The sequence below is a fragment of the Camarhynchus parvulus genome, chromosome Z (assembly GCF_901933205.1).
Source record: "Camarhynchus parvulus chromosome Z, STF_HiC, whole genome shotgun sequence".
Taxonomy (NCBI): Eukaryota; Metazoa; Chordata; class Aves; order Passeriformes; family Thraupidae; genus Camarhynchus; species Camarhynchus parvulus.
Genome location: NC_044601.1, coordinates 62,185,640 through 62,211,667, shown reverse-complemented (window position 1 = coordinate 62,211,667; position 26,028 = coordinate 62,185,640). Strand labels below are relative to the sequence as shown.

At 43.4% G+C, this 26,028-nt stretch overlaps 1 protein-coding gene across 3 annotated transcripts in view; it reads right to left on the bottom strand.

Annotated features, from left to right (window-relative positions):
* Positions 1-26,028, bottom strand: part of FAM219A (family with sequence similarity 219 member A) — a 92,632-nt gene that overhangs the window by 25,293 nt on the left and 41,311 nt on the right. For all 3 annotated transcript variants that reach the window (XM_030968275.1, XM_030968276.1, XM_030968277.1), the window contains exon 2: positions 13,246-13,345. In XM_030968275.1, the coding sequence (XP_030824135.1) occupies positions 13,246-13,345 (100 nt within the window). The remainder of the gene's footprint in view (positions 1-13,245; positions 13,346-26,028) is intronic.

The window sequence follows — 26,028 nt, the reverse complement described above, 5'->3', positions numbered from 1 at the left end:
AGTGCAGGGAGGATGGAGGAGCTGTGGTGTCTGCACACAGACACATGTATGTTCAGTGACTCAAGTTTGGAACCTCTTCCTCTCACACTGTGCTGGAAGGAATCTGGTTTTTGCCAAGACCCAGACAGAAACAGCATTAACACTCAGTTTCTGGACAGCCTCTCCACCCCACTGATGCTGGCACAGTCAGTGCTCAAAAATGAAAAGCTGTGAGCAGAGGGAAAGCAGGGCAGAAAATATTCTCTGCTTTCTTTGAGGCTTCTAACAGCTGCATTTGTGAAGTGAATGGAAGGGTAATACCAGGCTTCAGGGAATAAAAAACCTTTAACTCCTCTTCAGCAGAGGTATGGAGGGAGCCCAGGGACTGACAGCCTTATCCTTTCCAGGGATGGCACTTCAGCCAAAATCTGAGGGCACTGGGATCTCAGGAACTGTCTTTAACAAGAGCTTCTCCTTGGGCAGTATGTGCACTGGGAGGAGAGTAAGGATCATAATTTTCTGATCACTCAATAAACAATCCAGCAAAGCCATCTGATTGAGGAGACACGTCCTGACTTGGAATTCATAGGGATAAAAATGAGAACAAACAGAAGAAGAATTCAAAGTAGCAATTTTCTATCTCCTGCATCTGTTCACTGGGCGCCTGAAGTCATATTGACTCAGTCTGATGACAGAAACAAGGTTTCTTCCTGCCAGGTCTCCAGGGTCCACTAAAATATAAAGGAAAGCAAGCTGCATCTCCTCCTCTGACCACACTATGACAAAGCTGTCAGAACAGCTCTGACAGTATCACGCCTGCAGCAATGTCTGGTGAAAAAGCCACAGAGAGCCACTGCTCTTCTACATCCCTCTGGAGAGAACTGTACTGGAAACCAGAGCCAGAAAGTATTTTCTTCTGTGAATTTAATTTATTTCATGCTTAAAAGCAGTGAATTGGAATAAACAAGACCTCCAACAAAGTGTCCCTGCTTTGTCTGTTCTGGAGAGGGTGCTTTGTGGTGGCAAATTCCAGTAACATGGAGAGATAAATTTGGGGGTTAAATCTAACACACTTTGCTCACTGGAAAGGCCTCAGTGGTAAAGAAAGTGACTGTGGTTTTTGTACTTTACTTGCAGTGTTAAGCGCACTCTGCTTACTTTGGCTGACCTTGAGAAAAATAGTACTCAGGATTTACTGCTGGCTTCATAATCTGATCATACAGAACAGACCTCATGAAGGTCAACCAACATCTAATAACAGTGTAAGGAGCTTGGGATGTGAAGGAAAAGTGAAAGAAAAGAGCACACATTAGTGGTACATAGTGCCCAGGGGGCACTTTCTGGAAATCTCTGGGGACCACTTGAAAACAATTGGGTAACTTCAACACTGCTGGTCTGGCAGAGGGATCTGTATGCAGCAGACCCCAGAGGCTTTGAAGGAGTGTCCTGAATAATCTTTTTTTTTAAGTAATATTAGTTTACAAATCATGTACTCCTGAGTTTAAGTTTTTAGGACCTCAAATATTCTCTGTTTAATTTTTCACAATTCTGTGACTCTGCCTCTGAATTATAGAGCTGGTCTGCGAGGTCTGGCCAGTTGTTTTGTTGCATCCTGCCTTTGAAAAGTTTTAGTATTGTTCTGTAACCTTGTTAGATGTTTTGTTTGAACAATCAGCTTTGTTCTGAACTCTTGGACCATGAGGGAGTATTTATTTTTTCTGGACATCAGTTTCCTGAAATTTTTCACTTTTTCCCAAGGCAACCTCCATACATTTAACAGTCTTGAACACCTGCCCACTGCCTCCACTCCTGCCCTAAAATCTTAAGAAGATCAAAATAGTGCTTTTCACATTAAAATAGTCAACCTCGCCCTCCAGGGTGGATTTTAATCTTCTTTGATTCAAATCCATTCCCTCATTCTACAGGGGAAAAAAGCATGGAATTCATAAAGGAAGAAATGTGGGATGGGATGACTCATTTGCTTTTGTTTTCTTCTGTGTCTTACATTATTTGTGGCATGCAGCAGGTAGGGATCTGTGTGTGACAACCAGCCTCTGGGTCATGATCTCTTTCTGCAAATCCCCTTAAAAATCCAAACCACAGATGAAAAGAATCCCTTTGCCAATCTAAGATAAAAGTGTCTTTCCCAAAGGCTAGTTGAGATATGATCAACACCAAGAAGAGCTCAAATTGGTCTAAGAAATGGAGATGTTGCACAGCCACCTTGGTAGCTGCTTGACTGTCACCTCACACAAACACATGCAGAAACACTTTAATTAGGTTCTGCTTTGTGCGCTCTGTTAGTGCCTGTGCTAATGCCCCAATGTTTTGCTAGGACACAGTAGGTAGAAGAAATCAGCTGCTTGCTTATATTACAAAATCATTCAGCATTGAGGAATGCAAGTTAGGAAATATATCTGTAAAAGAACCAATCTCCTTGTCTCTGCAATAGAATCAGTAAGAGATACAAGCAAAAGAGAAAATTAGTTTTAACATGTTTTTAAAATCAATCAAGAAGGTTTGGTGAATTAAAGAGGAAAAAGAAAAAGCAGTAATTAAAACTTAAAGAGAACATTTATATTGAAGTGAAAATCAAGCAGCAGTTGCGTTTTTCTGTTTACCAGGGGACATACACATTTTTTTTTGTTTTGGTTTGGTTTTTTTTCTGTTTCTTTTTTGTTTGTTTGTTTGTTTGTTTTGGTAATGAGCAGAAAGTATATGACATCTTAAAAAACCAGCCTGGAGTCCTAACCAAAAGCAGGATCACTGTTTTCTAGTCCTGCTCAAAGCAGCATCAGCTATGGGATCAGACCGGGCTGCCCAGAGCTTTATTCAGTCAGATTTTCAAAGCCTTCAGTGTTGAAGATGGCACAATCTCCCCAGGAAACATTTTTCATGCTTGACTGTCCTCATGGTGAAAAAGGATTTCTGTAAGGTGAGAAAAGTAACAGGCTGGGATGAAGTACCCACTGATGCTCCAGACAATTTACTGCCAGCTCAGACATGATGCTATCATTCCTCAATGGCACAGAGGAAGCTTCAAATGAAGCTTTTCCTCAGAACTCTAAAGTCCTGGTCATGTCCCATTGGATGGTCATAACCAGGTAAATGCAGACAACTGGCACGGTGTTTTGCTCCCTTTAGCCCTGCCCTTTTCCTGCTCTCTACCTGCCCTGCTTTGAAGCAGAAATTACAGCCTAGCTCTAGGTCAGATGAATGTGCTGTAGAGGGTTCAATTCACTTTGTCAACAAGACCCAGAGCAGCCACAGCCTTTTCTAATCATGACTCCAATTTCCAGGGAGATGGGAATTCCCCACTACCCAGGAATGTTTCACTGCAGATAGGAAAAAAACACATTGCCAACAAAGGAGCTAAGATCATCTCCTTTTGTTGATCATCCTGTTCCAATGAAGGACACAAAGGACCAAAAGTCAAATACAAGGACTGTGGTGTATTGTAGCTTTTCTGCATGCAGGTAAATGTGAGTCAGCTATGTGAGCTTGGAGGAACTAAAAACATGACATCTGCCTGCACAGAAATAACTATGTCAAAGTTTTGCTTTCATATTTTGCTTCAACCCCTGCCCTACAGATCAGAGGCTGCATAAAGCCACACTTCAACCTGAGAGCTGAACCATTCAGGGAGAAAAAGAAATTGAACTTGAGTCTTTCATGTTCTGGCTGAAAGTCAGTAGCTAAAAAAGGCACAGCTGCTTTGTGACTTGTGTCTCCCAGACTTTTTATGGTCAAAACCACCTTGTGAATTAGACATGAATTTGTGAAGAATTCTGGAGCCATCAGTTATACGTTCTTTTAGTCAACTTAAAAAAAAAATAGTGCTATGATTTATTAGGGAGTCTAAGTCCAGGATACTTTTCTTTTAAAAAATGTAAGCAAACCTGAAAATCCAAATTTTAAAGGCAGCCTCCATCATGGACTCAAACTACCCATGCTTGACAGTATATAGTAAATAGTTAGTATGCTAGCCCTGTTCAAGACACACTTTTAGCAGTGTCATTTATTATGGCAAACATGGTTTCTCAGATGAACTTATACAAAGTACAATTGTCTCACTTGTACTTTTCATCTGTTCTCTCAATTTTCTAGTTCTAGAACCAGTATTTAAAGTAATTAATAGAAAATATTTCCCTTTTCTTGAAAAATAACTTTTACTTTCAGGCTGGGTAGTGATGGGGAACAGAGAGGGGCTGTTTTCTGGCATCTGTGAGACTTGGGAGCTGAGCTGCAGCCAAGGGGCTGCCAGCAGCCCACAGCTCTGAAACACCTGGTGTGATTAAACCTTCTTCTCACAGCCAGCTCACAGTTTACTCATGGCAGAAAGCAGTTTAAAACTCACGAGCTTCAGACTAGTGAGCTAGACAGAACTGCACCATTCCTCCAGAACACATTAGCACCTGGTGACTTGATTGTACCAATTTCGCAGCTGTGATCAAAAAAAGAGGGTATGTGGGTTCTGTGGAAAAAGTGGGCATTGCCTTCCATTTACAGCAGAATGCAGAAAAAAATCAAAGTTATAGCAAAAAACGAGATGGTTTTGGGTTTACAGTAGAGTTATCACAAAGCCCTGTAGAGGATTTATTTTATTGCGCTATAAACAGTGTTACTTTATGAGACAAAGGGTTGGAACATTCACAAAGACTTAGGCTGAATCAATTCAAGCTCCTGTCATGGTAAGCGGCAAGAGGGATAAAAAAGGCAAAGAGATAAGGAAAGCATCTTCCAAGGCCCAGCTCTAATGCGGGCAGAGTTCACAGGTGAAAGGGACATGAAGAGGAAGGAAGGCAGGAGTCACTGAGAAAAATGGCTCAGCTGTGCAGTCTCTAAAAGTGAGATGTATGATTTCACTGATGCAGAAAGTGGGAGGAAGCCTGGGAGAGGAACAGTTTGCAAAGCAGTGCGGAGACAACAGGAGTCTACTACTAGTAGGAGGTAGACACAAACAGATCACAATTATTACACAGGTTGGAGATGATTATTTGACAAAGACTTGGATCCATCTGCCAAGAATGTATGTATTACCCCTCCTTTCCACTTGTAACTGGACCTGGAGAAAGCATATTGTCTATGGGGCATGTTTTCCTAAAAGTCTGTTTAGAAAGAGGGTTTGGACAATGCTCAAATGTTTTAAAATTTCATCAACAATTCCTGCTTTTCCTTCTGGAAGGTGTTTCAAAAAGGATACCACAGCTATTTTGCACAGTACCAGGCTGCAAAGTCTCATTTCCATGAGTGATGCAGAAAAGCACACCCTCAGCACAAGCTACTCAGCCATGATGCAGGCGCCACTTAAAGCTTTTTGAATGATAGTTGTGTTTAACAACTAGAGAAATGGGATCAGACTGTCCAATTACTGCTGTGACTTTTTTCTTAAATAAAATTTTATCATAGCAAATATATGGCAACTGTAAAAATAAGTTTATTTTCCTTCAGTGTGCCCTGCTTTATAGAGCATGACTGCCAAGCGGAACAAGGAAAGAACTGTGCCAAAAAACCAAGGTCTGAAAGAAACAGACAGGTGCCAAATGACTTTCTACACACGGCAGAGCAGGAAGGCTGTGGTCTTTCCTGGTCACTGCCCTGTTCCTGTCAAGAGTGAAGTGATTGTCAGGACTCTGAAGGTTCAGGGACTTTTTTGCACAATTAGTCCTGCTATCCTCACTACAGCTTAATTCTCACTTCTAAAGCTTCTCCATAAAGCAATGTTGGCTGGTGTGAGAGGTTGAGACACTGACAACAGCTGAAGCTGTTGAGTTGCTTCTAACAGTCTAACCTAGAAAACATGTGCCCAGCACAGGCGCCTACTGCTCCATGTCTTCAACCAGCTCTCATTCCATGAAGAAATACAGAGTGGTTTCTTCTGTGCTGCCTCCTGCCTTTGGGAATTGCTCCTCCCTAGACCAAAACTGATGGACATGATGAAGTGAGATTGTTGCTGACTGGCCAAAAACTGTCCTTTGCTGCTGCTGCAACAAACATTTCTTGTGGCACATCTCCCTGCCTGCCACATTAGAGCTGGGCCTTGCAGGTGGTGCTTTGGCTGCACCACTGGCTGGGTCTGGAAAAACGGGGCTCTGCTGTGCACAGCTGGATGTAACATTGTCTGCCCTGCCTGGAACAAGGCCTGGGGTCACAGAAGAAGGGTTCCTTGGGTGTACCTCTGCTCATGATCAGGTGAGGTCTGCATCCAGGACCACCATGGTACCCTCACCTAACAAGGACTCTACTACTGGCAGGACACATGATATGGATGACATCCTTGTGTCTTCTGCTCTCCTGCTGTGGCACACCAAAGTTTCTGTGTTTTTATGAATTCTGAGTCTCCAAAGAATCCTTTAATATCTCAGAGAAGCAACATGAAGTTTTCAGGTTGCTATGAACATATCCTCTGTGCATAAGGATAGCAGCTAAAAACCAAGAATTGCAGCGAACTTACTATACCAGGACATGCTCCTCCCCTTTGAGAAGTGTATGTTATCTCTATTTCACAGAGCTTGATCTGCTGATGGAGCATTTTAGTCCCCACATTCAATAAGCAGACAGTAACCTTTCGCTGTTAAGAGCTGAGAGCAGCAGCACAAAGACAAAATGGGAGCCCACATGACTTGAAAATCAGAACAAATTCAATTAACCATCAAGCACAGTTTGAGGCTCATCATTAATAAATCAAACACATTAAATAAATGCATCATCCAACACTGTCTGTAGATGCTGTGGTCTGTTCTGGAGCCAATTTACATAAATTATACTGGGCTATACTTGCTTCCCTCAACTGCTAGGCAGGAACTCATGTACCTTTGGAGACATCAGAAGGAACTACAGAAATAGTAACACCTGTGTAATTCAGAACTGGAGAAATGTTACACTGTGGTGGAACAGGTGGAACCTGCATTTAAGGACACAGGACTTTGAGGAGCCAGAATATAGTACTACTGTCCTTTTCTGAGTTGATTTTTTTGAAGATACCAACATCTGAGCAGGCAGCCTTATCATCTCAACTGCTGTTAATCTTTTTAATGTCAGGAACAAGCTGTAACTCACCTCTGGGGACCTCTTTCTTTTAAACCAGTTCTCTATATGCTTCACAGGAAACAATGATGAGAGTAACACGTACTTGTGTAATGAGACCTCTGAGCAGACCACTGCGTGGTGCTGCCTGCTGGGGTTAGGCTTTGCTAGACCAGGTACTTTTTACTGTCATCACTACTTACTTCTTTACTGATTTTTTTTCTCATTTCCATCAGAGAATCTCAATAATTTGCTCAGTTTGGTTTTCTTCACAACCTCCTGAGCTGCTTCTCATATTTGAGGTGATTTGACTGTGGTGGGTCAGACATAGAAGAGAACCTGTAATTTGCAGTTCTGGGTTTCTCCTTCAGGCATAAAACCTCCATTCAGACTCTGGATGTTTTGGCCATTCTCAATACAAAATAAAATAGTATCTTCAGGATTAGCTCTCCTTCCTATACTATCAGACTGCAGGTAGCATAAAAATATGGACTGGCTAAAGAACAGGCAACACCCCAAAATTACCCACTTACATTACAGCTTCCTTCTTCATGACTTTCCACCTGAAGGAGTATTAGCCAAGTGTGGTGTGTGCAACACAAGATGTGAGTGGGTGTGAGTCTCTTGGCTCGTGATGTGTGTTGGTACCCAGGAATGTGTCATGGGAGAGGTGCATATACTGTGGAGGGCTGAGCAAGGCCAGCCAAGCCCTGGTGCAGCAGCATAACAAATCAAGCAAAATTACAGTGATACAAAAAGCCAGGTTATTTGGTGAATCTCACGCCACTTCATTCCCATATGCATATGCTCGTGCTCTGCTCCTGGGATTTGCTGTTTGGAACATCCCCTCCCTCTGTCTCATTCCCTCACACATTCTCTCCTGCCTGGATCTCTCTGCTGAAATCCAGTGATTGCTTTGTTCCAGTTTGTCTGAACGGCTTTACTCCTTACCCAAGCCTGTCTCAGGCACCTCTTTCTTTCTGCCCCTTTACTTCTCTTCTAACTAATCTGCAATAATATGCCTGTCAGAACTGGTTTTCTGCCCTCATCTTTGCAGCTCTGTCTGCAGACAGCCCTACTGGCCTTAATGTGATGCAGCTGTTCACTCTCTCATCCTTTCCAAAAAGAGCCTGGAAATATCCTACAGGAAGGATGCTACCATAAATCTGTGTATTTCATTTATAATTGCAAAGAGTAATAAGAGATTAAAAAATGTTTAAATAAATTCTTCCCAAGCTCCATGAGACTTCCAAGTGGTGGGCTGCACTACTGTCCTCATGAAGGAAATCAATAGCAGTGCTGTATTGCTCCTGCTCCCTGGCTTCCACCCCGCCCTTCCCCCTGCACAGTGCACAGACTGTGTTCAAGGAAATGGGTGCTCCTAGGGGAGCAAAATGGCTTTTTGCACTTAAGGTAATGATGTCACTTGAGGTCGCCATGCAAACAGTTATGGATATGAAAATCTGCAGTTCTGTCAACAGAGCTGGAACCTGGGGACCTAGCTTAAGAGTTAGAGCCTTTTTATAAAATGTTTCCCTAATTTACCTACAGACCACCTTCCCAGAAACAACAGATGCTGTACCTAATTAGCATTAATCACCTTGTTACAGAAGAGCAACTGGGAATAGTACAGTACTTGAAATACTGACAAAATGATACACTAATGGCATTGATCTGTCCAGTCTACTTCAACTTCCCCTTTATTATTCTGTTTTCTGTATGAAAAGCTTCAGAAGTCACAAGTTTTGGAGCAGACTGGGAAGTGATGATGCAGAAAAGGAGCCACAGATGGAGGCAGATACCGAGCCTTTTAGCCTACATAAGATGCTTGCTGTCGGCTCTGTTTGTGACTGCACTTCCCAGTTCTGCATCTTGACCTGAGGCAAGAGTAGTCCTGGAAGGGGATCTCTGAGCACTGCATCCTTTTGGGCAGCACTAGGAGAGGTTGCTCTGCTGTGTGCTTTGTAGCTCTTTGATGGAGAGCTTTAAGACAAGCTCTGAACACACACCCCACCCCGGGGGAAGGGTTAAAACACCTACACCAATTGAAAGATTAATCTCAGAAGCCAAGTGGGGCACCCTGTTTTTTACTGGGATCAGAGACCTTCTGTAAAGTTTCAGCCAGAAATGCACCAATTTTGTTAAGTTGAACCCTGAGGGCTTTGTAGTTCTGACTGATACTCCTGGTACTATTCCTCTCTGACCACACAGCAATTCAATATCTGTCATGAATACACTGCAGCAGGTTGGAAGGCAGGAGCTAACAATACAGACATGTCATCAGCCTCTGTCCCCTGATGGATTATATCCTCTGTTCACTTCAATCTCCACCAAGATGGGGCTCAGTCATGAATTAGTTTTGTCCAAGTCAGACACACCAGGGAACACCATTCTCTATGTCCTTGTGACGGTGTTTTTGCTGCTTTTTAACCCTATCAGTTCTGCTTGGTCTAAGTGAACAGCATTCCAGGAACATCCTTGAGGTGTGACTCAGTTTCTTTAGCATACACATTCAATTTTCACAAACTTTTATGAGCCTTTTGAGGAACCTTCCGAAAATGCTGCCTTATTCCCTATCTAATCAAAGGAGGGGAGATGCTTATACCTAAGGCCATAGGCACCTTGGAGGGCTGAAGGCTGCTGTGAGTGTCTCTGCCTCTCCTGCATGTTCATCTGCAGACGGGCATGCAGGATATTTACTGCCAGGCTCCCAGTGTGGTGGATGTGCTGATGAAGATGCCTCTGCCACAACCCTTCATCCCACCTGTTGCCTGTTTTACAGCACTCCAACCAATTTCCACATTGCCCATTCTGTTTTAACACAAACTAATGTCGTGACTGCTAGGAAAGCCAGACACAGACTCTCTGGGTAGGGATTTCAGACCAGAAAAGGGAAATTAAAAATGCAAAATAGAAAAGCAGATGGTATAAGCTTCATTAAAATAATATCTCATCTCCTGGGAATGCTAGGAGGATCTGTTGCCTTCCAGTGGATGTGGTGCCCTGAGATTTACACTTGGGGATTATTCTGTTCCTCTCTCTCTCCTTATCATAACTCTCCTCTGTTTTCAAAAGGCTTGTGGTATGTGCTCCATCTGGATATGGCTCCTAATAAGGATGTGCTGGAGACATCTCCTAAGCACTAATGTACACCCAGCCCCCAACCCTTGCTGTCAGGAGTCTCCTTATCAAAGATCTGAAAGAAAGAAAGAAGCAAGCCTGAGCATTGCAGCTCCGGATAGAAAGACAAAGTGGGAGTGCTAGAAAAGTGACAAATACGTAACTAATATGGATACAGTATCAATACAGGTTAAAAATTATGACCTGTGTGAACTCAGAGATCTTATTTTCCCTTGCTGCAAGGTTCTTTTCTTGATGTTGCCCTAGCATCAAGCACTATTCCATTTATGAACCAGGTGCAACCTTTAGGAAGTCACTAGAAATACAAGACACCCGTGAAGTTTTTCCTGTATCTAACTGACCCCCTCAAGCAAACGTGTAGCCAAATGTATTTATTTAGAGGGGAAGAAACAACCAAGGAAAAGACCACTCAAGCAGCAGAATAAATCTGTGTGCAGTATGTGCAGCTTTCATGCTCTTTCTGTCACACTTCAATCACTGCAGCGTCTGGAAGCAAAAGTTGTATTCATGCTGGGTTGGTATTTAATTGAGCTCACTTGAACCAAGCTTCCAGCAAGCACACACGACAGATTTACACATGAATCTTTGCAAACTGAAAAATGACATTTATCAACCTTCCATCAGAACATCTGACATTTGAACAATTGATTCTGATTTAACAGTGAAAAATGCCACCATCCATATGGAAAACCTGCAAAAGGATTAAGCCCCTAGTTGCTACCATCCCCAACATGGGCTTTGCCAGATAAGCTATTAAAAATTTATGTACCACCTTAACTTTTTCTAGCCTTAAAGAGATTAAAAACAACCCTAACAAGTTCAATGCAGAAGGGACAAAAAAGTCTAGCCAGAGGAATGGGGGTCAGAGCTGGGAGATGCAGTGATTAAGCTTCTAGAAAATTGAAGAGGCTGGGCAGATTTTCAGAATAAGAGCAGCAGGAGCTGTTGTGGATTAAAGGCATGTTACACTGGCCACAGACAATACTGCTAGTCTCATTTTGCCTCAGATAACCTAGAGCTCATCTGAGTATGGCTAAGAGTAGAGAGCTGATCCAAGCACCACTAGTATGTGTTCACTTCATTAAAGAGAAACACGGTTTTCACAGAGATGTGTTGGGGCAGACTTCTCCCTGGAAACAAGGCAGGAAGATCCTTGTCAGCCTGCAGGGCAATTCCTCTTCAGCAGGCAGGTTTCACCCCCTGTTATCTTTATAAGCATACTGTGGTCAGCACTGGGGTCACTTGGCAGAAGCACCAAGGGGAAAGGAGGTCCTGGCAACAGTGTGCCTCTACTACAAAACCTGTTCAAACACTTCCAGTACTTCCCTTTGACTCTTCATGCCACTCAGCACTGGCTAAATGAAAGACAATATTTACTGTGTGGGAAAGCAGAAGTTCTGGCAGAAAGAGCTAATCATTCTCCTCTATCTGATTCCTGGAAAAAAGCTGGTAAGTTCTGCAGAAGTGTGACTGTGGCCTGTTTTCACGTATTAGTCCATTTCAATAATAGCAACCTTACAATCTACTGATGTAGTCATCCCGAGTTGATAAATGTCAGCTTACAGAACAATGAGTTTCTCCTGTCCTATTCTTCCCATTCCTATTATTCCAGTTTTCATTGATTTTTCCTCTATGCTATTTCTGAGTCTTTATTATATGTATTCCTCCCAAATATGCTCTACTAAACTTTCTCCGCTGACTCCTGCTTTTTATGCAAAAGTCATTAATGAACATATACACAAAATGACTGTTGGAGAACTTCATTAGTAATGTCCTTTCTTCTGTTACTTTCTCCTTCAACACTACCTGATGTGTATTGACTTCCCAACTTTCTCATTCTACCAGCTTTATTTATAATACTGAGATTGGTTAAAAATCTACCTCAAATTACTCTTCCATTTAATTTGTATGAATTGAACTTCTTTACCCTGGATCCAAATCTATTTTCAATGATCTGATCTCCTAGAATGGTGTCATTACTTACCAAAGCCAAGTCTAAAAAAGCACCATTTCCTGTCAGGTTAGTGAATCTCAGGAGGATATTTCATTGCATAGAAAGGCAAGAATATTGCAGACTTACCAATAATAGCATCAATTGCTCTCTAACCTGTTTCCTGGTGTTAAATTATCCAAAACAACTACTGCAGTAGCAATTATCTGTCTACTAACATTAAAGAACTATCTTGGCAGTGAAAAAGGATCCTGGTGGCATATGGCATGCTGGCAGTAATAATCTTCTACCAAACTATGAATTGTGCTGTCATTAACACACACTGCTGCTCCCTGCCTTTTCCTGAAAAGCAGCCACTGTTTCAGAGTATTCATGACTTGCATAACCACCCTCAATCAGCAGCATCCTCTCAACGTCACTTTCTCCAATGTGAAGGACAGCCAGGGGACTCCTTCCTGCTCCTGCTGGGAAATTTTCCACATTTAGATTTTCATTTTTTTTAGCAAAAAAGCACACTGTTCCTTTGGCTTGTCTGTCATCGGGTTCTTGAAGCTGTGCGGCTAAATAGCTGCTCAGGTTTTGGAGGCAGACATGCATGTGTAGATTGTTCTTGTAAGCATTAGCCTTGAAAGGAAGCAGTATCTTGTAACAGGACGATTCTGCTTCCAGAATTAAAAAATATTGCTCAGAAATAGATGAGTATTTGTGTGGGAACATTTATGGCCTTAAAAGTCCTTCATCTCACAGTAAAGCAGCTCTTTTTCTGGTAGTGTCTCAACTCCCTGATCCTTTCCCTTTTGTTGCAACTATTCTGTCTTCTCTTCTTTTTACAGTCCCTCCATATTATCTTCATTCTTTATTTGGCCAAGCCTTGATCTCAGCTTAATAAAAAACCTGTAGGTTTAAAAGAACTATGCCTTACTTTTAAGGCATTGCTTCCTTTCTTTACCACATCCATGGATATATGGGCTTTACATGTTTGTAGGTCAGTTCCCTGAATCACAGCAGCAGAATCACAATGATAAAACTGCTCTCTGAGTTGCTTGAGCCTTGATGGCCTGCTCAGCCACACGCACAGAGATCTGCATATGATCCTGTCTTTCAGGCCTTGGATTCAGCCTTTTCACTCTCCATCAGCACAGACTCACCTAATTTCACTTGAAGTGGAGATGGCTTATAGTTCATGGCTACAGTCTCTCCCTCTCTCGTATCACAATCTCTGTCCGAAATAGCTGCAGCTGTTGGATCCTGTTAAGAAAGAACAGAAACAACACAAAAAGGTTTATCTGATAGTTCTGCAGCTTCTTCTCTGAGTGGCTATTAGGCGACTCCACTCCCTTCACATTCAGAGAGCAAAGAACATGCCAGTGTTTTGAACACTGGTACCCAGGGGCAAAACACAGAACTTTGGAAGCACATTTATTATGTTAAAAGTACCTCTGGAAATGCCAAATTTCAACATCAAGTTTATATGACGGATGATACCAGGAATATAATGTGGATGGTGGGTCACTAGTTCAAATTCAGCCTGGGCTGGCAGTAGTCCCAAATAATTTTCACATGATGACTCCTTGGGGTGTTGTATGAAACATATTTACAGTTTCAGATGAATTCCAAGTAGACCACTCAACTTCAAACTTAAAACTATAAAGTTTGAGACCAGGTCTGTGTGGAAGTCCAGCTTGGAAGGACTGAGGACTACATGGGTAGGAGATTTCAATTTCTGCTCCCGCTTGGGACCTATTTCATGGCTGACAGGAAAGATCTGTCAGCACAGTACCTTTGACTGTCACTAAAATTTCCCTCCTGGAAAACCAATCTCCCCAAACACATTCTGCTCCAGCCTACTGGCAGACAACATGTATTGAACTCAATGGTACAGCACATCAAAGAACTTGAGAGAGAAACAAACTACCAACTCTGATAGTTCTACTAGTGATATAAATAACTGAAGTCCTTTCACAGCAAACTGCAAACCTGTTGGAACTCTCTCCACTTAGCACCATAGTGAAAATTAAAACTAGTTTTCAAACATGTTCTTACTCCCATCTAGAAGACAGAAATTAAATTGAACATCCATGTAGATATATGTGTATGTAAATTTGGGTATATCACAGTTAGAGATGCACAGGCAAAGCAAACATTCAGCATTAGGTCCAATACATGAACAAATCATCACTTGTGAGAAATCATACAAGACATCATAAATTAAATACTAGAATACTATTCTAAACTATTGAATTGATATTGCCTCTCTCTCAGTTTCTGGAGTTTTTATTTTGTACACAATTACATGTAAAATGCAACTCATCATTTGGCAATGACACCTGTACGAAAAGCAGAGTCACTGAGTTTCAAAGCAAGGTTACATCACTCTTCGCTCTCAGTAAAAAAACAATCACTTGTTGAGCTACTTAGTGCACATTAGCTCTTTTAATACACTGTGCTTAGGTGATAAAATGTAATTTTTGAATTAGGCTCTAGCTTGGTGGAAACTAGTTAAATAACATACGTAGTGCTATAACATTTTATGAAAATCCTGCCCCTTTGCACCACCCAGTAGACTTTGACAGTACTTAAAATGTATGGTGGGTACAAGACCTCACATTCAAGTACAATGCTAAACAAAACACAATTTCTACTGCTTTCCTCTAACACAGTCACTGCTGCAGTTTTCCTCTAATGCAGCAGTTCAGTGACTAGGTAAAAAGGTAAGAGCAAGTTGCAAACCAAAAAAACAGCCTCCAGGAGAACATTTAGGTGTAAATCATAGACCAATTCATGTGGTATCCTTGGAACATGAATCTGGTCTCAAACATGCCCAGAAGGGAATAGATCAGAATCCAAGATGCAGGAAAGAATCTCAGGGTGTAGCCTCTCACCCTCCAGGGGAAGGGAGCAGCCAAGATTTGTAGATGCTTGTGGACAAAAGGAATGTCGAAAGTTAGAGGGTCCACAAAATCTTACAAAGTTCTGTTAGTAAATTACACACTTGTCATGGAAATTGGTACATTAGTTCTTAGCCTCCTATTAAGTACCCAGCAGTGGGTTTAGGATAAAGGAGGGAGGTGAAAGGAAAGGGGAGAAAGAGATGAATTAAAGAGGGGTAGAAAGAAAGAAAGGAAGAAAAAAAGACAGAGAGAGAGAAAGACAGAGATCAGCAGTCCTGGCTCCACTGCTAATGCAGATGATGGGGTGTTCAGGGTCCTGGGGTGCACACACAGGGCTTTGTGGGGGTACCTTTCTATAGATAAGTTTCCCTGCACTGGAGGTAAGTTTCTCCCTTTCTGTGTAATTTAGCTACTGTGGAAATGGGTTGGAGGCTTCAGGGTATTTGGTGGTCTCCATATCCTCCTACATGCCTGCTTCTTGACCTCGTTCCTACCCCTGTGCTGTGTTGTGTTGTGCTAGTCTCCAGGAGCCAGGATAAGGATGTTTGTCCCAGAAAAGCACTGCTCTACCTCCATGTGGCCTCTTCTCCGCCCTATTCTATTCAGTGTTCTATTACTAACAATCCTTAGCTGTTAATACCAACAATCCATGGTTGGCTCCAAAGCCATCCAGCTATCAGCATTTGAGACATTCACATGAGCTCCCTTATCTTTGGGCTTCTACACATGGGAACATCTAGATAACACAAAGGACATGTCTGTCTGTCACACATGCTAGAACCTGTCCAAGAGGGATGTCCAAATGGTGCTAAATGGCACCATTTGAGTCCAGGCTTCCTGGATGAGTACCTTTTCTCTGCCAATCTTGGAAAAGGCAGGACACAGCCATTTCTAAGGAGCATGACTCCAAGACCTGCATGCTTCCTAGTTGCTACTGAACACAATAAGGAAGTCCTGTGAGCCCCAGTGTGCTGGCTGCAGGAAGGCACAGGAGTAGACATATTATAGGAACTGACACATGTGATGACACTGTCTCCTGTGCTGGCGCAGTCCAGCAAAGAGTACACTGAGTTTAAAGCCAGAAGTCCACAAGGCAGAGAAGGGGTCAGGCCATTCCTAGACTAGCCTAGGTTCACATTGTTAACATCATGCTAAAACTCTAAATCCAAACCAGCCCTTCCCTTTTGTGGCAAACTGATGTGCTCACAGTAACTTTACCTTTTTAGGCAACTTGACCATGACAAAAGAGATCCATTTACATCAATAGAGGGGGGGGAGAAATGTTCTGAGGTGCCTTTGAAGATTTGAACTCTGAGCCTGGACCAGTGAACTCAGCTGGAGAAATCTCAAAAATTGGCTTTAGACCAAACACACAGAAAAGGCTTCCTAGGCCTCCGGAGAAAACCAAGATGATTTTCAAAGAGTGATTATTCCCATACTGTCTAAGACACTCATCTTAAAAGGACACAAATCTGTCCTTGGAGAAGTGTTCTCCTCTCCCCACAGTCTAGAGAGAAGGCCTGGCAGCTGGTAGAGCGTCTGACACTGGAGGTGGAAATAATGCAGGACATGGTAGCAGAGTCAGCCCCAGGAATTCTTCCCAAAGGTTTGGCATGATAGTTTTCAGCTCCAGCAGCACATTACAGCTGCATAAGTGATCCACAGCTTGAACAAAGGGATCACAAACACCATCACAGTGGATGACCACTAGTGCATGCATGGGCCAGGCCCACTCCCCCCCGACAATAAAATGGATTTTTTGGGCAAGAAACCCAGCTGGGCCAGGGACAGTGTCCCCAGCTCCAGTAGCTATCTATCCTTGGCCCAGGAGTGGCAAGACACTATCATATTTCCCATCCATCATTTCACAGACATTCTGCAGCAACTCACAGCACTCCATAGTAACAATGCCCACTGTGAAAACAGCAGCATTCCCACGCCAGCTCGGCTGGAGCTGTCTCTGCACAAACACACTCTGCTTCTGTGTGTACTGAATGGATGCAGTTCTCTCTCTACAGCTCAACTGTCCAGAGAAACGTTTACTTGACTGATTAGCCTTTTGCTAGTGAATGCCTGAGAGCACACTGAGATTCAACACAGGCTTTTGCTATTGGAATTCACTTGGCAATTTCTTTCTTTTTCACAAGCCTCCCTACAGCAATACACACAGCTCCGCCCTCAACATCAAAATCTCAGTTACATGGTGTGACTGGTCCTAGGACAGATGACGTTACTTCTTTTTGCTCACTGAGGACAACACAACACTCCCAAACTAAAGGCAAGTGCTGAGAAGTGCCTGCAGGGACTGTAGATGGCTAAAGATATTTAATATATTTAAGGGATTTTTTTGTTGTTGTTCCTGAGGCTTCTGTATGTCTTCATTCCTAAGGAAAGTATATATTCAATCAGGGCACTGCATGAACATTTGGCTGGGGCCAGAGTTTAATCAAAGTCTTCTCCCCACATGCTCACAGCTTAATTGGGCATGCACAATCACAGCATTTGAACGGTGGGGAGTTTTCTTATTAGATTGTTTGTTTCTATAGGCTCAACACAAAGGATCTTGAAAACTGCCCTCCTGCTAGGAGCAGCCATGTCCCACAGTGTGTGTACCATGTGCCATTTCTGAACATCAGAAATTAGTTCCAGTGAACCTTTGTGGAGCAGGAGTGCTGTGAACCATCAGTATGCAGGAGCACAGACAGAAGGTGAAAACACTTTAAACTGAAATCTGGGGTTTAAGGAAGATAGCATGCTTAGTAGGCTTTTTTATTTTTTCTCTTTTAAATCACTTTCCATTTTGCAGTACTTAAAAAAGCATCAGCTCAATAGCCTTTTACTCTCATTATCTACCCCTCCCAATAACCCACACCGACTGTGAGGTAGGGAATAGCCCCAAATGATGGAGTTGGGTGCTTGGTACAAACTCACCCTGGTAGCACCTGGGAAAACAGAGCTTTCTATGCCTTCCTTCAGAGTCAACACTTCTGACCCCTTAACAAGGCCCCACTTTCCACTCTGCAAATCCTCAGGGACCCCAGTGCATGTGGAAGGGAATGGCACACACAATTTCTTTGGTCTTCAGCTGCACCTCGAAAACATATGCATAACTTGAGAAGTCTTTATCTGCCCCTCCTTCTCAAAATCAGTCATATTTACACCTCTTATGAAAATGTTCTTCACTTTGCTATCTGTGGGAAATTGATCACCAACGCAGCTCTGCTGCTTTTTTTGGATAAAAGCAGAGGGGCAGAACTGCCCTCATCCTCTAAATTCAAGGAAAAGCCCAGTATACAGGGCTTGACCATCACTTCTGTCCATAGTACACAGGCTTCTATCTGACCACCATCAGTTGTATCAGTACGAGCCAACTGATCAAGAATATCATCCAGCTAACTTGTCTCTCTGCGGTACCCATCAATGATGTACTTGCTGTCTTCTGTCCTACTTAAAAGATGCTGGAAGTCTCAGTACCAACACACGTGTGACAGCTTACAGTGAGGGCTTGCAGCTCAGCAGACATCTGCTTTCTGGAGCTGCCCATGTGGATTGCATACTGCACACAAATGCTAACAGGAAAGGACAAGTCCAAATGTTTTGTTTCTTTCCTACATCAAACACTGAGTCTGAAAAATGGATAGATGTTCTGTGCATGGGGGACTGACTTAGTGAGCAGAAAACAAGCGAGAAACCACACACCCTGAATATAGGGGTTGCATTTGGGTCAACGAGAAGTTTCTGTAATTTCAGTGTTGTCATTCAGACTCTTGGGCTAGAACATTGTGCTGCTAATAAATATTTATACCTTCAATCAGTACCCTGGGGAACAGAAAGTGCTGTGCTGTTGGCAGATTCCCTCTGCCCCAAGCTTTACCATGCCAGGTATTCCTGAGAAATCCGGCTATAGAAAGCTTCTGGGAAGGGGACTCTGATGTGCACAGGTAGGTATGTAAAATCTCACACTATGTTGGACAGCAGACCTCCGTAGCCTCTGTATATCACTACAATATAGACATAAAGTATCTATGAACATAAAGTGCCAAAAAATCCCAACAGGAACAAAAAGATTGAAAACCAGGATGTGCACAGTTTGATGTCTATGCAAGAAACAGCATAAAGGAAAGGCTCAAATTTACAGGGGACCACATTTATACAGGGGATGAATCAAACCAAATGTATAGACAAACAATGGTCAGTAATAATGGCATGTTTGGCAAGAGAAAGGAGAGAGTCACAGGGTGATGTGCAGCAGGAATGGAACCAGAAAGCCTCACAAAAAACTCTAATGATTTCTTCCTCAGGCCTCAGCTTAACTGATTTCTTCAGTGGGCTTCAGCTTTCTTAATGTGCTTCAGGTTTGGAGCCCATTTTTTCAAGGGCGATGTAATCCCCTCATCATTCCTATGGATAAAAGCTAGAAGCTACAACCACCCCAGAACACTAGAAAAATGGGATTGCTCAGAGAAGAAAGGGGAAGACTAAGGAAGGATATTATAGCTGTCTTCAGTTACAGAAAGGACCACCAGGGTGAAAAAGAGGAGTATTTTTTTTCATGTTTCTCATCATGAGAATAAGAAATTATTATCTTAAATTGCAGCAGGATTACAAGGAAGTATCATAAAAACTGCAGAGTTAAGGCTAAGGAGATGTACATTTGCCTGATGAAGTTGTGGCATGTTGCTGCAAACCTAGGTTGGAAACTGATGTCACACAGAAATTCAAGAGAGCTGATCTGGTTTTCAGGCTGACTGATCCTGATCTGGTGTAAACTGTGAAGATCCCTGGTCTTTTTAGGTCCCTTTCCCCATCTGTCTTAACAGAAGAACTTCCTTCTATGCCAGACCTACTTAGTCAGAACACCAGTTAGCCCTGGAAGAGACATTCTCTAAGTTCCCCTACCCACTGCCAAGCACCATGGCTGACCTCCACCTTCTCTCTGGGAGAGCTGAAGAAAACAATCTTTTCCCTAAGTCTCTCATGTTGAAGGAACTCCAGAATCACATGGGGTCCAGAGCAGAAGGCTCCTGGGAAGACACGATTGTCACTCTTCATCAACATGCACACTCCGCCAGATCCAGGGCAGTAACTGTTAATCTCAGCATCTCCACCCTCCCTGTACCAAAGTCAAAATAAATGACATTCTGGCGACACAGTGACTGATGTACTGAAAAACATTCTGATAGCTACTGACTCCATTTCAACAAAGCAATAAACAACAACTGTTTATTGACTTTCTACTAGCTCTGCCAATGCACCACTTACAACACTCCTGTTTTTCCTTTCTAAGCAACTACTGAACAGATCTTGTTTAACAAATTAGGCCTGCAATATCCACTACACGATCCAGATTTTGAACCTGGTTAGTTTATAATTGTAAGACAAATTGGTGTTTGAAACCATTTTATATCAGCAACTGAGAAGCCAGCAGTATTAATATTGCTGCAAGAATAAAACCTTTAGTCTTGTTAATTACACCAAACCAGCATGTCACTAAAATAACTTTTTGCTGCGTACATCTGCAGTTGGGGTAGCTCAGCTCACTGACAGGTAGCCAGAGTTCAGACCACTGCGTTGCTTCAAATGGGGTCAGAAGAGAAGCGCCAGTCTCCCTGTGGGTGCTGCAGTGCACCTACAGTGCTGAAATGCTGCCCTGGAACCCTGGCTACAAAGGGTCTGCCCGACTGCCACATCCAGGCTGAACAAAATGCAGCAAACAGAAAGGCATAAGCTGTGGAAAGGGAACAAGATGTTTCAGTGATCTATTTTCCTAATCAAAAATGACATTTGCAGCACAGGGAAGAAACTTTTTTAGATGATGGTGTATGACTAATCCTGGGAGTCTACAGTAGCAGAGGAAGCACCAATGCAGTAACTAGACCAAATACTTTGGGAAAGCATTTGAGGGACAAACAAGAAAAACGGGAGTAATTACATGATTTCTGTTAGATTTTCCTCTGAGAAACCAGCAGCACAAGCAGCCCCCAGCCCTTTCCTTTCAAACATGATAGAGTATATTTAACACTGTATTTCCCTCCAGGCTCTTTCACACACATAAGCCATCTCTATTATCACATGCATTTATAAGTTTGGTATCTTGTGCTAGCTTTACATGACTTAAATTGGATCATTAACATTGTAAATTAGAGAAATGCCACACTGCACTCCACACTGCCTGCAGCACTTACCAAGTGGCATGCAATAGCTATTTAAAATCAGCTATTAATTGAGGCATGTTTTCAGGATAATTCAGTATCAAAATAATTCCTTCCTTGTAAAGGATATATACATGAAGATATTACACCTTTCCTTTTGTGCGTCTGATTATACAGCCACAGCTCTGAGGTGCAAAATGAGTATTCAAGGCGCAAAAGCATCACAGATTCCTTGGTAGCTATTGTAAGAGTCAGTTTAGCAACTGGCATCTGGCCAAACCAGGATCATAAAAAGCCCCATACAACTTTACAACTGCTCTTTAAACCTCAACTCTTGAGGGGAGATACCGTTAAAATGATTAAAAAATTGAGCCATGTGTCAGAGCCAAGGTCACAGTGTGTCTGGAGAACAGAAGCAGGAACAGGAGCCCAGGCCCTTGGCTGTATGTTGCAGTTGTATCCTATGGAAAACTGCACAGTCCCAGTGCAGTCTGCAAGGGACCATGGTAGGTTCTTGTAGTGCCTGAATTTGTGCCCATCAGTTATTGTCGAGAGCTTATTTCAGGTCTGTGTCCCATCTTTACTTCTTCAAATCTTTAACAGAGCCTCACCAAGAGGAACAGTCTGTTTTCAAAGGAGAGCTGTTTTCCACCTCAAATGAAAAGTTTCAGAGACTCTCCTGCATAGTGAAGGGGAACTGTGCTTCCTTCCCACGGACAACTCCAGGGAACTATGCTTCCTTCCCATGGACAACTCTAACACCTAGAGAAACCGGCTGAGGAAGTGCAGGACAAGTGGAGTCTACTACTGAAATGCCATTATTGTCAGCATCTACAGAGTCGTTTATGGATCCCCTCCACACACTGGTCGGCTGCCCCAGCTGTACATGAAAGACAAAATCAAAGTTTGGCTGAATGAAAAACTACAAATTTGGGTTGGTTCTAGCAGATACTGCAGAAGTGACATATTCTGACAAGAAAAGACCTGGTGCAATACAAATGACACCAGGAGAGCCTTGCTGCAGTGACGTTAGTTCCCACCAATGTCCTGGAGACAGGATAATTGCTGCCACAGGCCATTGATTGGATCCAGCATGGCAAACACGATGTTATTAAGCTTTTACAGTCTCTGGCTGTAAGAACAATAGCCGGAAAAGCTGGGATGGCTCCACATCCACCCCTTTCAACAGACCAAGGGCTCTAATCAGTGGTTCAATGTCACAGCTACTACAAGCATAAATCTGGGGTCACCTGTTCTTTTCCAGTTGGTTTGGGTTTTGTTTTTGTAAGGCAGCTGATTTTTACTTGTTCAACTTCTGTACAAGTGTGATGAATTTGCTTTTAGCTTCTGGAATACCCCTGGCATCTTTAACCCCTCAGATCCTTTTCTGAGCTGTTTGATTGCTTCTTCTGTTCACTCCTTCTCCAAGAATAATTTTTCATTCTGCCTGTCTCCTGCACCTAGTAAACGTCCCATCTTCCAGACAGCAAGGGTGTCTGGTTCTGCAGGCTCTCTGACTGTGGTCTCAACCCAGGAAAGGAGATGGGGTATAACAGGATACAAACAAAGCCCTGAAGAAGCACTGTGGGGCTCCACCACTCTGGAATGGAGGCTCTCCATGGAAGCAATCATGGCACCAAGCCTGTGAGAGTTCAAGAAGGATGTGGACAATGCTCTCAGGACATGGTGTAACATCTGGGGTTGTCGTGAACAAATCCACGAGTTGGACTCTATGGTCCATGTGGGTCCCTACCCACTCAGAATGTTCTATGATGCAAGAGGTTCATCAGGAACCATAATAGATGCCCACTGGAATTTAAAGCTCTGTAATAAATATAAAAATCACACACTCTTCCAACACAGCTCCAAAAATGTGCAGCTGCCCAGGGCTCCTGCCCCAAGCATATCTGCCACACTGCAGACAGGTGGGGATCTCAGTGGTGGACACCAGCTTAGCCTGGACAGAGCAGAGACTCTGACACAGCCCATGCTGTTGCTGGGCTCAGAGCTTTCCCAGGACAAAGTCCTGAGAGTTCACTTGTCCATACTGCAAAGGTGTATCAAAGCAATAAAAAATTGCCAGTTTCTCTTCACTAGTAGAGAAAACAAAGCCACTAAGCTCAGAGTTCAGCAGCCCTTTTCTCTTTAGCACCACGCTTTCAACTTGTCTCCAGAGACAGAAAGCTCAACCATCAGATTTCCATATTTATAAGGAGAGAGTTTCTGTTTAGCCAAGCTTGCGACAGAAATAACCCTGCAAACAGCAGCAGGAGCAGCAGCATGGCAAACACATCTGAGGGGCAGGGATGCGAAAGCCAGGGGAGATCTCATGGCACTCCCTCCCTTGGCATGGCTTTCCAGCCCTGCCTGAGAAATTCTGAGGGCACAAATCATTTTGGTTTCTAAAATAAGAGCTTGCCTCGCCCCCACCCCACACTCCTGTATCTCCGTGACTAATTAGCATCCGGAGGGATACAGATTCTCTTCTGATAAAGCAATGTTTTGCTCCCTTCTCCCCTGACACATTTGTATTAGAAATATCCTCATTATGTGACTAATCAGGGAAGCTGAGACAAAGGCACAGAAGCTGACTTAAAGGGAAATCACTGATTTTTATAAAAGCAGCTTATAAATTATTCTGTCTCCAAAGTGCAGGGATATTTCCTCCCCTCCCAGTGCTGAAAAAAATGCAAAATTTAGGTTCCTGAAGAAAAAAAATCCATTTTTATTACCAGAAGTGGCTTTTATCATTCCCACTATTTACTGAGCTTGCTCCCAATTCCCTTGGTTACTGCAGGGTTGCAGTCAGTGCACTGCAAAGGTTCTGGAGAGCCTGCCAGCCCTGTGCTGCACCCAGGGGCTGGGCTCAGCAAGGCGTCTGACAGCTGCAGCGCTGCCTGACACTGTGGACAGCAAGTGACAAGGCTGGTTAGCAGTTTACCACGCTGAGTTTAAAAGTCAGCAGCACATGAAAAGTCAGCCACATCACCAGCCATCCCTTGAGATGGTCTGAAGATATTTTAGCTATATCTTTCATGTAGCACAGCGGGCTGAGTGAAAACCAGAGCGTATTGAGGTGATCTGCGCTTGGCAGAAGGTCTCTGAAATAAAGGCAAGCAGACACCATTTGGCAATAGCAGAAGAGTTTTTTAAAGGAATTTGTTTCCCTTCCATGCTCCCTGGAATGGAGCTGGTGTCCATCCAGCTCCAGCTTGTCTCCTTCACCTCCTGTTGACAGCACCAGAAAAAGATACCAGGCCAGACAGCTTCTGCCTCGCCTCTTTCAAGGCAGCCCCTTTATCAGCTGAAATCACGCCATCTGGCCCTGGCACCCTTTGAGGAGCTGCAGCAGATTGTAGAGCATGAGAGGATGCACTACATGATGTGGGAACAGGAGGTCGAGGGAGCTCATTGCATGCACAAAAATCCCAACCAGATCCCTGTTTGAGCTGGGAATGGAGATGAAAAGGTGAACACACCATCAATGCTCCCTGGAACAGTCTCGGGCACGTGCAGAAAGTCCTGGTCTTTATTCAGGTCCCCCTGGGCTGTTGCTCCTTCTGCTGCTGATACGTGGACCAGCCCCAAGGCTCTGTGCTGCTCCTCCCAAAGGCTTTGCTGGAAGGCAGACTGCTGTGAACAGTGGCAGGGGTTTGCCTGCTTTGCTTTTTTTTGGGCAGTGTGACTGCCCAAATCTCTGGTTTTTTTAGAGCTTTTTTCCAGATGCCAAATGTCTACTCTTTGGGGTGAAATTTTACACTTTAGACATTTAGCCTAATTTGAAATATGTTCCATATTTGTATATAATTCTACAAAAATCCCAACTTTTTTATTTTTCTTTTGTTGAGCTGGAGTGCTGGGAACACATTTTGTCACCTGAGCCCTCCCCTCTAAGTGATATCCCTCTCTACAGGCACAGCCTGAGGCTGAGGCTGATGAAGGCAGGGGGGACTGGCAGGAGGTAAGCAGGGAGGAAAGCAGGATCTGGCAGTAGGACTAGAGCTGTCTGGAGAAGGTGATGGAAGAAAGAGACTGGATGGATAGCCAGATAGCCAGGAGGGGATAGCCAGTTGAGTTATGTTCCTAGAAGAACAGGTCCAAGAAGAGAAGGAAGAGACGCAACAGGGACAGCAAAAGGTACCCATGGTTAAAAGCACTGGAGGACACAGCTGTCAGACATCAGTGATATGATGTACCCTCCCAGGCAGTGCTCTGCCATGGCTCACAGACCTGAAGCACAACATCTGACCATTGCTGTTACTTCTCTAGGTGATCCTAGGCTACCTTTGAGGGAAGCTCCAGAAGCCTTCTGGCAATGAACAGATTTAGGAACCTGACTGTGACCTGAATACAGCTAAGGCTGGTGGCATGTAGCAGTGTGTTCAGACAGAACCCAGAGACATGCTGGTGATGCTGTGACAGGCCACGTTGGGCTTTTCTTATAGTACATTCTTCTGTTCTAAAACTGCAGGGAACTGACATTTGAAGAAAATAGCAGGGATAGTTTTCCAAGCTCTCAAATACAGCTACTGTAGCCTAATTTGAGCCCCTGCAGCCCATGTGCTACAACACAGCCTGTAATGACATATCCATGTAAACCCTTTCCCTTGGTAGTGCAGCATGGACCTGCGCTGGAGATGAAACAGGGTTACACAACAAAAGAACAGAAGCCCAAGTCTGTGGTTTCTTGCAGAAGCTGCAAGTGATGTAGGGAAAAGGGGAGAGACAATTTTGTGATTACACATTGCAGAGCTGTCCTAGAGAATTGGGACTCATATGCCCTTACAAGAAATATGCCAAGTCTCTAAAACCTGATTTCCCAGAAAGGGTCACTAATAAGGTCTCCCTACTTTGCTGGAACATTGGATCAGAGCCCTGCAGTGTGATA